This window comes from Gadus morhua, chromosome 4, assembly GCF_902167405.1.
Source record: "Gadus morhua chromosome 4, gadMor3.0, whole genome shotgun sequence".
Classification (NCBI taxonomy): domain Eukaryota; kingdom Metazoa; phylum Chordata; class Actinopteri; order Gadiformes; family Gadidae; genus Gadus; species Gadus morhua.
This window is the reverse complement of record NC_044051.1, coordinates 42751775-42766540: the sequence shown is the minus strand read 5'-3', so window position 1 is coordinate 42766540 and position 14766 is coordinate 42751775. Positions and strand designations below refer to the sequence as shown.

Genomic DNA, 14766 nt, shown 5'->3' with positions numbered 1-14766 from the left:
CATCTTCATGGCTTAAAGATTTACAGACTTGACATGCCATTGTGTTCCAATCACCTTTGTCTTCTCCCTCGTTACTTCTAAAACTCTACAACTCCATCACTAGAGCGTTGCATCCTACTCATGGGGCTGTGGTCTGAGTGAGCAGAGATGCATACTGGGATACAGTGCTGTCTGACGTCTACAGTTCTATAGACAAGCCCCTCAGGAGAAACCAAGTGTTCGAGAATCTGTCGTGACATCAGTTACATGCGCTAGAATATCCTTCAAGATGGCGGCAGGATTCTCAGAGGAGAAAGGCCAAGAGGAAGATGTGAGGGTTCTTCCTCGCAGCCAGTGGAACACAACAACGGTCTTCATCAGAGTACCATAGAACACTTTGAAACAGTCTCCTCTTTACACCTTGAAGCCCCAGTGAAGGTTTCCTTACCTCCTCAGCTGAAAAGCACAACTTCAGCTTGAAGAGTGCACTAGTTGGAGTTCCCAGATTGGTTCTGATTTAAGGGAACCAATCGTTCAGCTAGTCCTGTCCGAAACAAATACAGTTCAGCCTGAGAAGACGTGCAACAGAGCAAGACAAGATCCACAGGGCTCTCCATCAATCCAGCCAGGTAGGAAGAGCCGTCTCATTACAGGTCTGAAGGTCATCTTGAATATCCATTTAGGTCCCTTTCCAACGTCAGACTCCTTGTGGAATTCCTTTAGGTGTCCATCCTCCATTGATCCTGATTGGTGTAGTCCTAGTTTGAAGTCACTGATCTGAACACGTCGCTTGCATCCTTTTACACTTGAGTTGGATACTCTCCTTCCTGCCCAGTGTGTTGGATCTCGCTCCGGAGTGTCGCTCAGGGTTCTTCATGTCCACTGGAGGCCCTCAAGTAAACATGTGGCCGTCCATCAGGTATGATTTAGTTGACCATTCCAATATCCCAAGCCAAATCACACAGACCACTGTATGAACATTATCACTGTCGAAGCAAGCCGGACACACACACAGAACAGGCACGTAGAACCCCATGCCGGGTGTGAGTGGGACACACACACAGTAGAACCCTAGCGATACTCAAAAATCAGCCATCTCAACACACACACACACACACACACACACACACCACTGAGCCATAAAAGGCCAAACAAATCATGCAGGGTAAAAACCTCATGCCAAAGAACGTTCCATCATCCAACCCCAGCTCTCCTGCCAGGGCACCCAGAACAGAACAACCAATGTCTCCAGAGAAGTAAATTATGTACACCATTCTTCAGTGGCGTCCCACATTGGTGATGGATTATTCTTGGCGTCTACAAGGTTGATTCAACGTCTCTGAAGTCTTGTGATTGTAGTCCAGTGGTTTAGTGATTGAGGGGCCTTCACAGATGCAAACGGTGCAGCTTTAGTCAGCCTGAGGACAGGAAGGACATCATCTGTTCAGAAGACCACCCAGTGGAGGGGGGTGGCTCTTGAGGAGCAGGATCCACCTTGGAATGGGCCCAAATAAGACCTTATTGGTAATGAAACTGCTCCTGAGGAGTCACGATGCCTGGAGGGGACTGTTGAATGTGTTCCATGGTTCTCTGTCAGAGTGAAGTTGTGTTTTAGTGGTTGAGATGAGGAGCCCCCTCATCTCCCCCTGGTATTTCTCCTTCTGAATCCCCGTCTCCATCTTTAAGAACATTCTAGTCCAGGTAACTGACGTCAAGACGGTTTCTCAAACACTCGGTTTCCCCTGAGGGGGCGTGTCTACAGACCTGTAGACTTCAGACAGCTCTGTATCCCAGTATGCACCTCTGCTCACTCAGACCACAACCTCATCAGTAAAGCAACACTCAAGTGATGAAGATGCAGAGCTCAGGAGAGTAGCTGGAAAGAAGACTGAAGATATCAGAACCCAACCCATTACACCAGTTTACAACGATAACTTGGAACCTGTAACCGTTTTAACAAACCATTAAAACCAACATAAACCAAACTTCTAAGTAACCCATGAACCAATAAAACATCCTCACTTCTCAGATCAACCTTCAGCTAACAGTTTAACTCGCCAGGAAGCCAAAATACATCAATGTGCCCAAGAGTAATGAGAAACTAATGACTTACAGTTCGCAGTTCAACTTCATGGTCAAGTTGGGATACTCACAGAATTGCAGTTACATATCCATGATAGACCTTTGAAGGAAAGAACAGATTACTCATTGTCCCCAAACTTGGGCACTGTCCCACAGTTCAACATCTACCATCTCCATTAAATCAGATAAATGAATGACAATACAAATTCAGGGCTTTTGGGAACATCCTACTTTTAAATAATGATTAAGATAATTACCTAATCCAGCTTTTTAATACAAGTTATAATTATTTGGCTGTCATTAGTCAAGAGTGATTTACCTCTTACTTTGACAAGTTTGAATGTATAGTTTCTAAAATGTTACTTTCAGATAGAATTATTTAAATTTCAAATGAGAGTTAAACCACCACAATCCCTGATTTCCTTCTCACATTATCAGTGATTCATATTCAACATACAAGTCACTAGTGATGGCAGTTTGACACTGAAGCTTCGATACGTGCTTCAAACCCTGATCTACAACTCCCAAGAAGCACTGCTTCGAAGCTTGCTTCAGAGCAAAAAAAAAAATCACGTGACATGTGACGTCCGAAGCAGCAAGTGGTTCGTTGCCTGAATGAATCACTTGACTGGTCCGCGGCTCGGTGGAGAAGCTTTGAGCAAAAAAAAGAAACCGACTCAATCCATAAGCCGTTGAAAAACTAAGGCAGCCTACCCCAATACCAATTATTTGAGTGTCTAACCCCATCCCACATAATCACCCCCTTTCAAAGTTACTCAAGCACACCCAACCACCTTGCCCGAAGCCAGGTCACCGCCTAATTATTTAATGAAAAAAAGAAACAATCGATGCTACAATCGTTTACGGGAGTTGTGCATAGTACGGTATGCATGTAATAGAACAACGTAAGGTATCGATTAGAGTAGACTAGGGGATAACACTGACTGGAGTGGAGGACCCGGGTTCGAATCCCATTCCTGGGGGGAAAGTATTTATATGCCGTTTCAATTATAGCCTAGCCTACATCAGTTAGCCTATCTGGACAGAAGGCTAGGCATATCCCTTTAAGAACAATTTAGACATCTGTATTTAGAGCAAGCTTTATTCGTGCAAAGATCATGCTATTAAGTATTTGGGTTTGTGCGTCAAATCATTTTCAAAGCAGGGATACGTTGAATCCACTGCAGCCTCGAACTTCGCCAGCAGAGGTCACTGAAGCTTCGAGTAATGAACCCATTTTCGAAACATTGGCTCAACTGGTTATAAAAGCTTCATTTGCCCATCACTACAAGTCACCGCAGTTGTGCTTTACCACACAATACTACTCACATCAGGTCCAGATGAGATGCTCTTCCTTACTTCAAAAAGTCTTTAATCTGTGAAACAGGAAGAGATGTCAAATAAGCTACAACAGACCTCAACAAAACATCAAACACACGTTCTGATTTCTGGGAACACAACATACCGAGTTTGGGAGACGCTGCACTGCCAGTGGAGAACTCCAACGTACTGTCCGGCTCCCTTTTAAGTGAAACGCACCAGATGCAACCAATTGACTAATTAAGAAAAACACTTGGCAGGCGAGCTGCGGCAGGTGAGCTAATTAGTAAAACTCGACGCAGGTTCTCACTTGGTAACAGTGAGAGGCTATTTCAGCTCTGTGTTTGATCTTATACGACCTCCCTCATTTTAATTAAAGGGATGAGTCTGATTTGACTCATTTAGATTCATACTTCAAAACGAGAAAAGTCTTCATTCAATTCACCTTACTGTGTGCATGAGAGTGTGTGTGTGTTACTGATGTTAAGTTGGTGAAAAGGAAGTCCCGTGTGATCTTGCGTCCCAGTGTGTGTAGTGAGCGAATGTGGACAGCAGAGGGCAATGTTACCACACGAGAACATCTGCTCTCTGAGCGCTCTGCGAGATACCGTCTCCATTGGAACCGTAACTTAACAGCATCCTGAACGGCCGTTTGAGGAGGGAGAAGGAAGCTTTCATCAAAGAGACCAGAGAGGCTCGTTCACTGGTTAAACTGGAGTCATCGCCTACCACCACACACGTTAACACACACACACACACACACACACACACACACACACACACACACACACACACACACACACACACACACACACACACACACACACACACACACACACACACACACAGGGGCGCCGCTAGGGATTTTGGGCCCCATGAAAAAAATCTTTACAGGGCCTTCTGTATTATAATGTCATCATCATTAGGGGCCTCTCTGGGCCCCCCTCCATCATGGGCCCCTAGAATCCGTCTCCTTTACCCCCCCTTTTCGGCGCCCCTGCACACACACACACACACACACACACACACACACACACACACACACACACACACACACACACACACACACACACACAGTCAAACACCATACAGACACACACCATATAGATTCACACCATATGCACGCACACACCAGATAGACACATATAGATTAACACACAATATTGATACACACAACATATATACAAACCATATGCACACACACACGCTAGATACAAACCATACACACACAACCCATAGGTATACATACCCTGCACTCCACCATACAATAATACCATGTAGGCTATTAATACTATTATAACATCATGGAGTAATACTATAATAATACCATGTAATATAGGATACCATGGAATAATACCATGTAATAATAATATAATATTACCCTGTATTAATACTATAATAATACCATGTATTAAGGCTATAATACTACCATGTATTAATGCTATAATAATACCATGGAATAATAATATAATAATACCATGGAATACTAATATAATAATAGTATAATAATACCATGTATTAATGCGATAATTCCATGTATTAATGCTATAATAATACCATGGAATAATAATATAATAATACCATGTATTAACGCGATAATACCATGGAATAATACTTTAATAATACCATTGAATAATACTCCAATATAATAATACCATATAATAATACTATACTATAATACCATGTAATAATACTATAATATAATATCACACTAACAATAAACTGTTATAACTTTACTCTATACTATACGGTAGACTTTAACTCTAGGTAGACTTTAACTCTTAGACTTAAACTCTATAAGGTAGTCTTCAAATCTATAAGTCAGACTTTAACTCTAAAGGTAGACTTTAAATAGACGTTGAATATATAAGTAGATTAAAACTATCTTTAACTATCTTTGTAACACTACATCAATAATCTTTGTGACATTACATCCAAAATCTTTATAACATTATATTTATAGTCTTTATAACATTGCATCCATAATATTTATAACATTACATCTCTAATCATTATAACATTACATCTATAATCCTAATGGCTTATATTTATAATATTCTAACATTACATCTATAATATTTATGACATTACATCTATAATCTATACCAATATATCTATAGTCTTTATAAAATTACATGTATAATCTTTATTAAATTACTTATATAATGTTTATAAAGTTACATCTTTATAACATAACATCTATAATCTTTATAAAATTACATCTATAATCGTTATAACATTACAGCTATAATCGCAATGACTTATATCTATAATCTTTATAACATTACATCTATAATCGTTATGACATTACATCGATAATCTTTATGATTTATATTTATAATCTTTATGATTTATATCACCTTAATGACATGACTTGTATTAACTTCAGGAAATTACGTCTTATTATTCAGGTTTACGGTTGAAGTTCTAGGCTAGAGTCGATCATCTAAATTCAAGGTCTGAGGTTGAAGGATGAGGAACCAGAAGGGAGGTTCGAGGTTCTAGGTCTGGGTTGAAGGGGCGAGGCACTACAAGGGAGGTTCTGTTCTCGGCGTGGAGGTCCTGTTCTTGGTTCTAGGCTCTGTTCTCGGCGTGGTTCAGTACAACGGAACACTTCTCCTTGGCCTGCCGCAGCAACTCCAACGCTCTCTTCTGGGTCTGCAGAAGCAACACAACAGGATTTACGGTCAATCGCACCTAGTGTCAAATCTGGTTTCTAATCGACCATCTAATCTAGTGCCAAATCTGGTTCATAGTCTTAATCTAATCTGGTGTAAAATCTGGTTCATAGTCTACTATCTAATCTAGTGTCAAATCTGGTTACTAATCTACTATCTAATCTAGTGCCAAATCTGGTTCATAGTCGTAATCTAATCTGGTGTCAAATCTGGTTCATAGTCTACTATCTAATCTGGTGTCAAATCTGGTTCATAGTCTACTATCTAATCTAGTGCCAAATCTGGTTCATAGTCTTAATCTAATCTGGTGTCAAATCTGGTCATAGTCTACTATCTAATCTTGTGTCTAATCTGGTCACTAGTCTACTATCTAATCGAGTGTCTATAGTTACTAATCTAGTATCCATCTAGTGTCTAATCTGGTCACTAGTCTACCATCTAAACTATTGTCTAATGTTGTAACTAATCTGGCATCTAATGTAGTGTCAAATCTGGTTACTCATCAACTATCTAATACTGTGTCTAATCCAGTCAGTAATCTACTATCTAATCTCATCTGTTATCTACTCTAGTGTCAAATCCAGTCCCTAATCTATTGTCTAATCTAATTTAATGTCTATTCTATGTAATCTAATCTAGTGTATAATCTAGTCCCCAAACACTCAGGGGTGTGTCTGGCCTCTCAAAGAGGCTCCACCCTCATGGAGGAGGGGCCTACCAAAGAGGCTCCACCCTCATGGAGGAGGGGCCTCTCAAAGAGCCTCCACCCTCATGGAGGTGGGGCCTCTCAAAGAGGCTCCACCCTCATGGAGGTGGGGCCTCTCAAAGAGGCTCCACCCTGATGGAGGTGGGGCCTCTCAAAGAGGCTCCACCCTCATGGAGGAGGGGCCTCTCAAAGAGGCTCCACTCTCATGGAGGAGGGGCCTCTCAAAGGGGCTCCACCCTCATGGAGGAGGGGCCTCTCAAAGAGGCTCCACCCTCATGGAGGTGGGAGGAGTCACCGTCCCCATGTATTTCCCACTTTGTACGGGACCCCTCTGGGCTAGGGGACCCCCCTCTGGGCTAGGGGACCCCCTCTGGGCTACAGGACCCCCCTCTGGGCTACAGGACCCCCCTCTGGGCTACAGGACCATCAGCGCCGGACTCTGACCTGCTGCCAAACAGGAAGTACTTACTGCGGTCAAACAGGAAGTACTCACTGCGGTCAAACAGGAAGTACTCACTGCGGTTTTGAAGGAGAGGTCGCTGATGTCTTTGAGGTTGATGACGACGTTGTAGTACGCACCAAACACCGCCGTCTCCAGCGCCTTGGCTGACACCTGGACACCGATAATACACCGATAATACACCAATATTACACCAATAATACACAGATAATACACAGATAATACACCGATTATACACCGATAATACACCAATATTACACAGATAATACACCGATATTACACCAATAATACACAAATATTATACCAATAATACACCAATATTACACCAATAATACACCAATATTACACCAATAATACATCAATAATACACCAATATTACACCAATATTACACCAATATTACACCAATAATGCACCAATATTACACCAATAATACACCAATAATACACCAATATTACACCAATATTACACCAATAATACACCAATAATACACCAGCCTTAAACTCACACCTGGACAGAGTAAGCTAGATTCGAACAGTTAGGCCGTCAGTCCTACCCTCCACCCTCCCCTCCACCCTCACCTCCACCCCTCAGTCAGACCTCCCTCCCCCTCTCTGTCTCTCTGTCTCTCTGTCTCTCTGTCTCTCTCTCTCTGTCTCTCTCTCTGTCTCTTTTTAAGTCGGTGTCCGGAAACCGAATATTTCCCGGTCTCCCAACCAGGAAGGTTTTCTAGTGCTAGTAAAAAGAAACATGAAGCGAAACACAGAGCGTCAGTGGTCAGGGTCAGGGTCAGGGGGTCAGGGTCAGGGGTCAGGAGGTCAGGGCCTGACCTGGGCGTCGGACAGGCAGGATATGTTCCCCTGGAGGACCAGCTGTATGAGGGGGTCCCAGAGGGTAGACACCCTCTCAGCCAGAGAGAGAGGAACTCCCACCGCCTCGCGCAGACCGGCCTGCATGGCCGTCTGCCTCCTGGGCACGGGGGAGGAGGAGCTTATGTTAGGCTGCTTTAGGATACTCCAGGTTACACTACGCTACGTTACACTACGCTGCGTTACGCTACGCTACGTTACGCTACGCTACGTTACGCTACGCTGCGTTACGCTAAGCTGCATTACGCTACACTGCGTTACACTACACTACGTAACACTACACTATGCTACGTTACGCTGCGTTACGCTACGCTACGTTACACTACGCTGCGTTACGCTACGCTACGTCAAGCTACGCTGCGTCACGCTACGCTACGTCACGCTACGTTACGCTACGCTGCGTTACGCTACGCTGCGTCACGCTACGCTGCGTTACGCTACCCTACGTCACGCTACGCTACGTTACGTTACGCTACGCTGCGTTACGCTGCGTTACGCTAATGGACACTACGCTGCGTTACGTTACACTACGCTACGTTACGGTACGTTACGCTAAGTTACCCTAGGTTACACTACCCTATGTTACGCTACGTTGCGCTACGTTACTCTACGTTACACTACGTTATGCTACATTACGCTACGTTAAGTTATGTTAGGCTACGTTAAGCTACGTTATGTTATACACACAGCCCCTCCTGGACACAGGAGGAGGAGCCTATGTTATGTCACGCAACACAACGTTATGTTGTACACACAGCCCCTCCTAGGTTGTGTTACGTTAGGTTACGGTACTTTATATTATACGCACAATAATCCATATTATGCAGCCAGTGATCTAATGCTAACAGTACCCCCTTTGATAGTCCAACAGGGGGCCCCAGGGTCCTCTGATAGTCTAACAGGGGGCCCCAGGGTTCTCTGATAGTCTAACAGGGGGCCCCAGGCTCCCCAGGGGTCCTCCAGGAGGTCCTGGTCCAGGTCTCACCTCTCCAGCTCCTCCTCTGTGCCCTTGGGCAGCTTCAGCGCAGCCTGAAACGGGAGGGAGGAAACATTAGATCTCTGTCCACCGTCAGCAGCACGTCACCTGACCTGACCTGTCCGTCACTTTTCATCCTGTCCGTCAGTCTTGAAGCAGACGTTTGTGCTCCCGAAACACAACGTGCACACAATTTGAAGTTTGTGGAACTAATATCACATGGTGGATGTAATACGGTCAGAGTCGATGTGATATTAGACAGGATGGATGTGATATTAGACAGGATGGATGTGATATGAGACAGGATGGATGTGATATTAGTCAGGGTGGATGTGATATAAGTCAGGTTGGATGTGATATTAGACAGGATGGATGTGATATTAGAGAGGGTGGATGTGATATTAGATAGGGTGGATGTGATATTAGACAGGTTGGATGTGATATTAGACAGGGTGGATGTGATATGATCAGGGTGGATGTGATGTGATCAGGGTGGATGTGGTAGTAGCCAGGGTAGATGTGATATTAGACAGGGTGGATGTTATATTAGTCAGGGTGGATTTGATATAAGTCAGGGTGGGTGTGATAAAGTCAGGGTGGATGTGATGTGGTCAGAGTGGATGTGATGTTATCAGGGTGGATGTGGTATTAGTCAGGGTGGACATGGGCCGGGTGGATGTGATATTACACAGGGCGGATGTCATGTGATCAGGGTGGATGTGGTATTAGTCAGGGTGGGTGTGATATTAGTCAAGGTGGATGTGATCTGGGTGGATGCGATGTGGTCAGGGTGGATGTGGTATTAGACAGGTTGGATATGTTATTAGTCAGGGTGGATGTGATATTAGTCAGGTTGGATGTGATATTAGTCAGGTTGGATGTGATCAGGGTGGATGTGGTATTAGACAGGTTGGATATGTTATTAGTCAGGGTGGATGTGATATTAGTCAGGTTGGATGTGATATTAGTCAGGTTAGATGTGATCAGGGTGGATGTGATATTAGACAGGTTGGATGTGGTACTATTCAGGGTGGATGTGATATTAGACAGGGTGGATGTGATGTGATCAGGGTAGATGTGACATTTGTCATGGTGGATGTGATCCAGGTGGATGTGAGCCTCTGTCCCGAAGGGTCTCCCCACCATGTAGGAGGTGAAGGCCGAGGAGTCTGCATCCACCAGCAGCAGCAGGTCCTGGACCGCCTGATGGAACGGCGGGATGAGGCCGCGCATCGCTCCGTCCAGACCCTCAAACTGCCTCTTGCCGTACGTCATCTGGCCCACCATGGCGCCCAGTGCAGCCCCCTGCGGTCGTCAAGACACAGCATCACCTCCCCGTGTAGCATCAGCTCACCTGTAGGTCCTGAGGTCTCAGGGTCTAAGGGTCTGAGGTCTGGGGTCTAAGGGTCTGGGGGTCTTCGGTCGGGGGTCTGGTGGGGGTCTGAGATCTGGGGGTCTGGTGGGGGCCCGAGGTCTGGGGGTCTGGTGGGGGCCCGAGGTCTGGGGGTCTGGTGGGGGCCCGAGGTCTGGGGGTCTGGTGGGGGTCTTTGGTCTGGGCGTCTGGGGGTCTGAGGTCTGGGGGTCTGGTGGGGGTCTTTGGTCTGGGGGTCTTTGGTCGGGGGTCTGGGGGTCTGGTGGGGGCCTGAGGTCTGGGGGTCTGGGGGTCTCACCAGAGCAGCGACAGCAGCAGAGACGGAGCCTCCTCCCGGGGCGGCGGACCTGGCGGCCACACTCTGGACGAACTGACGCAGGGACAGGGAGACCAGACTCGGGTCCCCAGGTCCCTGGTCCACCATGTACCTGGACCCACAACACACCATCAACACCCTGGACCACCTGGTCCACCTGGGACCTGGACCCACAACACACCATCAACACCCTTGACCACCTGGGACCTGGACCCACAACACACCGTCAACACCCTGGACCACCTGGTCCACCCGGGACCTGGACCCACAACACACCATCAACACCCTGGACCACCTGGTCCACCATGTACCTGGACCCACAACACACCATCAACACCCTGGACCACCTGGTCCACCCGGGACCTGGACCCACAACACACCGTCAACACCCTGGACCACCTGGTCCACCTGGGACCTGGACCCGCAACACACCATCAACACCCTGGACCACCTGGTCCACCTGGGACCTGGACCCGCAACACACCATCAACACCCTGGACCACCTGGTCCACCCGGGACCTGGACCCACAACACACCGTCAACACCCTGGACCACCTGGTCCACCTGGGACCTGGACCCACAACACACCATCAATACCCTGGACCACCTGGTCCACCCGGGACCTGGAGTCACAACACACAAGCTAACAACGCACACTTGTGTACGTGTGTAATGTTATGTGCGTGTGTTTATGTGTGTGTCTGTGTCTGTGTCTGTGTGTGTGTGTATGCGTGTGTGTGTGTGTATGCGTGTGTGTGTGTGTGTGTGTGTGTGTGTGTGTGTGTGTGTGTGTGTGTGTGTGTGTGTGTGTGTGTGTGTGTGTGTGTATGTGTGTGTGTTTGCGTGTGTGTGTGTGTGTTCGTGTGTGTGTCTATGTGTGTGTGTACATGTGTGTGTGTGTGTGTGCGTGTGTGTACATGTGTGTGTGTGTGTGCATGTGTATGTGTGCACCATAACCTACTCAATGACTCTCTCCTTGGGGTTGAACGGTCCCAGGGAGTCCAGCCCTAGTTTACTGATGACCTGCAAAGAGAGACAGCTAGTTAGCCACAGCTAGTTAGCCACAGTGGGGCGGCAGTAGCTCAGGAGGTAGAGCGGGTCGGCTGGTAACCTGAAGGTTGCTGGTTCGATCCCCGGCTCCTCCTAGAGTGTCGAGGCGTCCCTGAGCGAGACGCCCCACCCTGACTGCTCTGGGGTGTCCCCTGTCTGTTTAAGCTATCGAAAGGAGTAACGATGGTGACCCATCGTCACTCCTGAGGAGACTCGATAAAATGAAGTTAGCCACAGCTAGTGAGCCACAGCAATTTAGCCACAGCTAGTTGGCCACCAGTCACCGGGTCAGGTCTCCACAGTGTCATTCAGTAGGGTTGGTTAGGTGCTCTCATATTGGGACTGGTTCTGCCTCTCCGCTGGTTTCCAGTTCCATGTCACTCATCACTCAGATCCCGCCCCCGGCAACATGAGTGGTCGACCAAAAGTCTGTGAACTCCGATGGCCCAGCAGCTCAAAGATGGGCGGGGCCTATCTATTATGGGGGCGTGGCCTCCCTCCGGAGAGGGGTACCGGGCTCAGAGGCTCACCAGGCGGACTTTGTGCTCCTCCTCCAGGATGAAGAGCTGATCCCTCTGGATGTAGAAGTCGGCGGCGTCCAGCAGAGCCTTCAGGGGCAGAAGACCCACCACCTGGGAGCCCACCACCGGCAGCCTCAGGGCCTTCACGAGGAGCCAGACCGGAAGTACATGGAGGAGGACCGGAAGTACATGGAGGAGGACCGGAAGTACATGGGGAGGAGGACAGGAAGCACATGGGGAGGAAGACAGGAAGGGGAACATGAAGAGGAAAAAATAAGTTTTCTATCAACAGTGGTTTCAGTTGACTTGCTAAGGTGAGGCCGTCCGGTACACAACCCTGGACTACACAATGCAGTGGCGCTGTGCAGTACTCAACACTACCACACAGTGCAGTGGCGCTGTGCAGCACTCAACACTACCACACAGTGCAGTGGCGCTGTGCAGTACTCAACACTACCACACAGTGCAGTGGCGCTGTGCAGCACTCAACACTACCACACAGTGCAGTGGCGCTGTGCAGCACTCAACACTACCACACAGTGCAGTGGCGCTGTGCAGTACCCAACACTACCACACAGTGCAGTGGCGCTGTGCAGTACCCAACACTACCACACAGTGCAGTGGCGCTGTGCAGTACCCAACACTACCACACAGTGCAGTGGCGCTGTGCAGTACTCAACACTACCACACAGTGCAGTGGCGCTGTGCAGTACTCAACACTACCACACAGTGAAGTGGCGCTGTGCAGTACTCAACACTACCACACAGTGCAGTGGCGCTGTGCAGTACTCAACACTACCACACAGTGCAGTGGCGCTGTGCAGTGGCGCTGTGCAGCGCTCACAGTACTGGAACATGGCAGCACAGCCCCAGGAGGAGCCCTGACCTGAGCGTGGCTGCAGACGGCCTCGTAGACGGTGTGGAGGGCCGTGACCTGGTAGTCCAGCAGGTTGGTGGAGACCTGGGCCAGCTGGGCCTCCTCCAGGTACCAGCCCAGAGCCTGCACCTTCTGCAGCTCCCCTGGCTGGGGGGGGGGGGGAGAGGGGTCAGGGGGGCTCCCACCGCACACACACCCCTGATAAGACCCCAAGGGGGCCCTAACCCCCCTGTATCTGATCCTGGTACCCCCCCCCAGATGAAGACTATCTAACCCCCCTGTATCTGGTCCTGGTACCTCCCCCCAGATGAAGACTATCTAACCCCTCTGTATCTGATCCTGGTACCTCCCCCCAGATGAAGACTATCTAACCCCCCTGTATCTGGTCCTGGTACCTCCCCCCAGATGAAGACTATCTAACCCCCCTGTATCTGATCCTGGTACCCCCCCCCAGATGAAGACTATCTAACCCCCCTGTATCTGGTCCTGGTACCTCCCCCCAGATGAAGACTATCTAACCCCCCCTGTATCTGGTCCTGGTACCTCCCCCCAGATGAAGACTATCTAACCCCCCTGTATCTGGTCCTGGTACCTCCCCCCAGATGAAGGCTATCTAACCCCCCTGTATCTGGTCCTGGTACCTCCCCCCAGATGAAGACTATCTAACCCCCCCTGTATCTGGTCCTGGTACCACCACCCAGATGAAGACTATCTAACCCCCCTGTATCTGGTCCTGGTACCCCCCCCCAGATGAAGGTCCTGGGGGTAGGTCCTGGGGGGGGGTCTAGGTCCTGGGGGGGTCCTGGGGGGGGGTTAGGTCCTGGGGGGTCTAGGTCCTGGGGGGGGGGGGGGGGGTCTAGGTCCTGGGGGGGTCCTGGGGGGGTTAGGTCCTGGGGGGGGGGGTCTAGGTCCTGGGGGGGTCCTGGGGGGGGGGTTAGGTCCTGGGGGGTCTAGGTCCTGGGGGGTCTAGGTCCTGGGGGGGGGGGGTCTAGGTCCTGGGGGGGTCCTGGGGGGGGGGTCTAGGTCCTGGGGGGGGTCTAGGTCCTGGGGGGGGGGGGTTAGGTCCTGGGGGGGGGTCTAGGTCCTGGGGGGGGGGTTAGGTCCTGGGGGGGGGGTTAGGTCCTGGGGGGGGGTCTAGGTCCTGGGGGGGGGTCCTGGGGGGTCTCACCTGGCCCTTGCCCCGGCCCTGCTCCCTGAGGTCCAGACCGATGCGGTGCGCCTGCTCCTTGGTGCAGATCAGGTTCACGTTGAAGGCGATCAGGAAGTGACGCGCCCCCGTTACCGTGGCGCCCCAGGAGGGGACGAAGGAGGCGGGGCCAAAGTCAGGGGCCCACTCGTCCTGCTTCAGCTGGGAGTTAGAGAGAGAGAGAGAGAGAGAGAGAGAGAGAGAGAGAGAGAGAGAGAGAGAGAGAGAGAGAGAAAGAGAAAGAGAGAGAGAGAGACAGACAAAGCAAATGGGGTTGTGGGTGTGTGTGTGTGTGCATTTGTGTGCGTGTGCGCATGTGTGTGTGTATCTGTGTGTGCGTTTGTATGTTTGTGTGAGTGTGTGTGTGCTTGTGTGT

The 14766-nt window shown here is 48.9% G+C and overlaps 1 protein-coding gene across 1 annotated transcript in view; it reads right to left on the bottom strand.

The window, feature by feature from the left end:
- Positions 1–5309: 5309 nt before the first annotated feature.
- The window catches only part of ftcd (formimidoyltransferase cyclodeaminase), a 13296-nt gene continuing 3839 nt past the window's right edge, over positions 5310–14766 (bottom strand). Inside the window, exons 5-14 of the mRNA XM_030355516.1 lie at positions 14373–14552; positions 13214–13351; positions 12337–12468; positions 11718–11779; positions 10739–10868; positions 10212–10373; positions 9078–9121; positions 8054–8192; positions 7283–7378; positions 5310–6039 (exon numbers count right to left, since the gene is read on the bottom strand). Of these exons, the coding sequence (XP_030211376.1) occupies positions 5956–6039; positions 7283–7378; positions 8054–8192; positions 9078–9121; positions 10212–10373; positions 10739–10868; positions 11718–11779; positions 12337–12468; positions 13214–13351; positions 14373–14552 (1167 nt within the window). The 3' untranslated portion in view covers positions 5310–5955. The remainder of the gene's footprint in view (positions 6040–7282; positions 7379–8053; positions 8193–9077; positions 9122–10211; positions 10374–10738; positions 10869–11717; positions 11780–12336; positions 12469–13213; positions 13352–14372; positions 14553–14766) is intronic.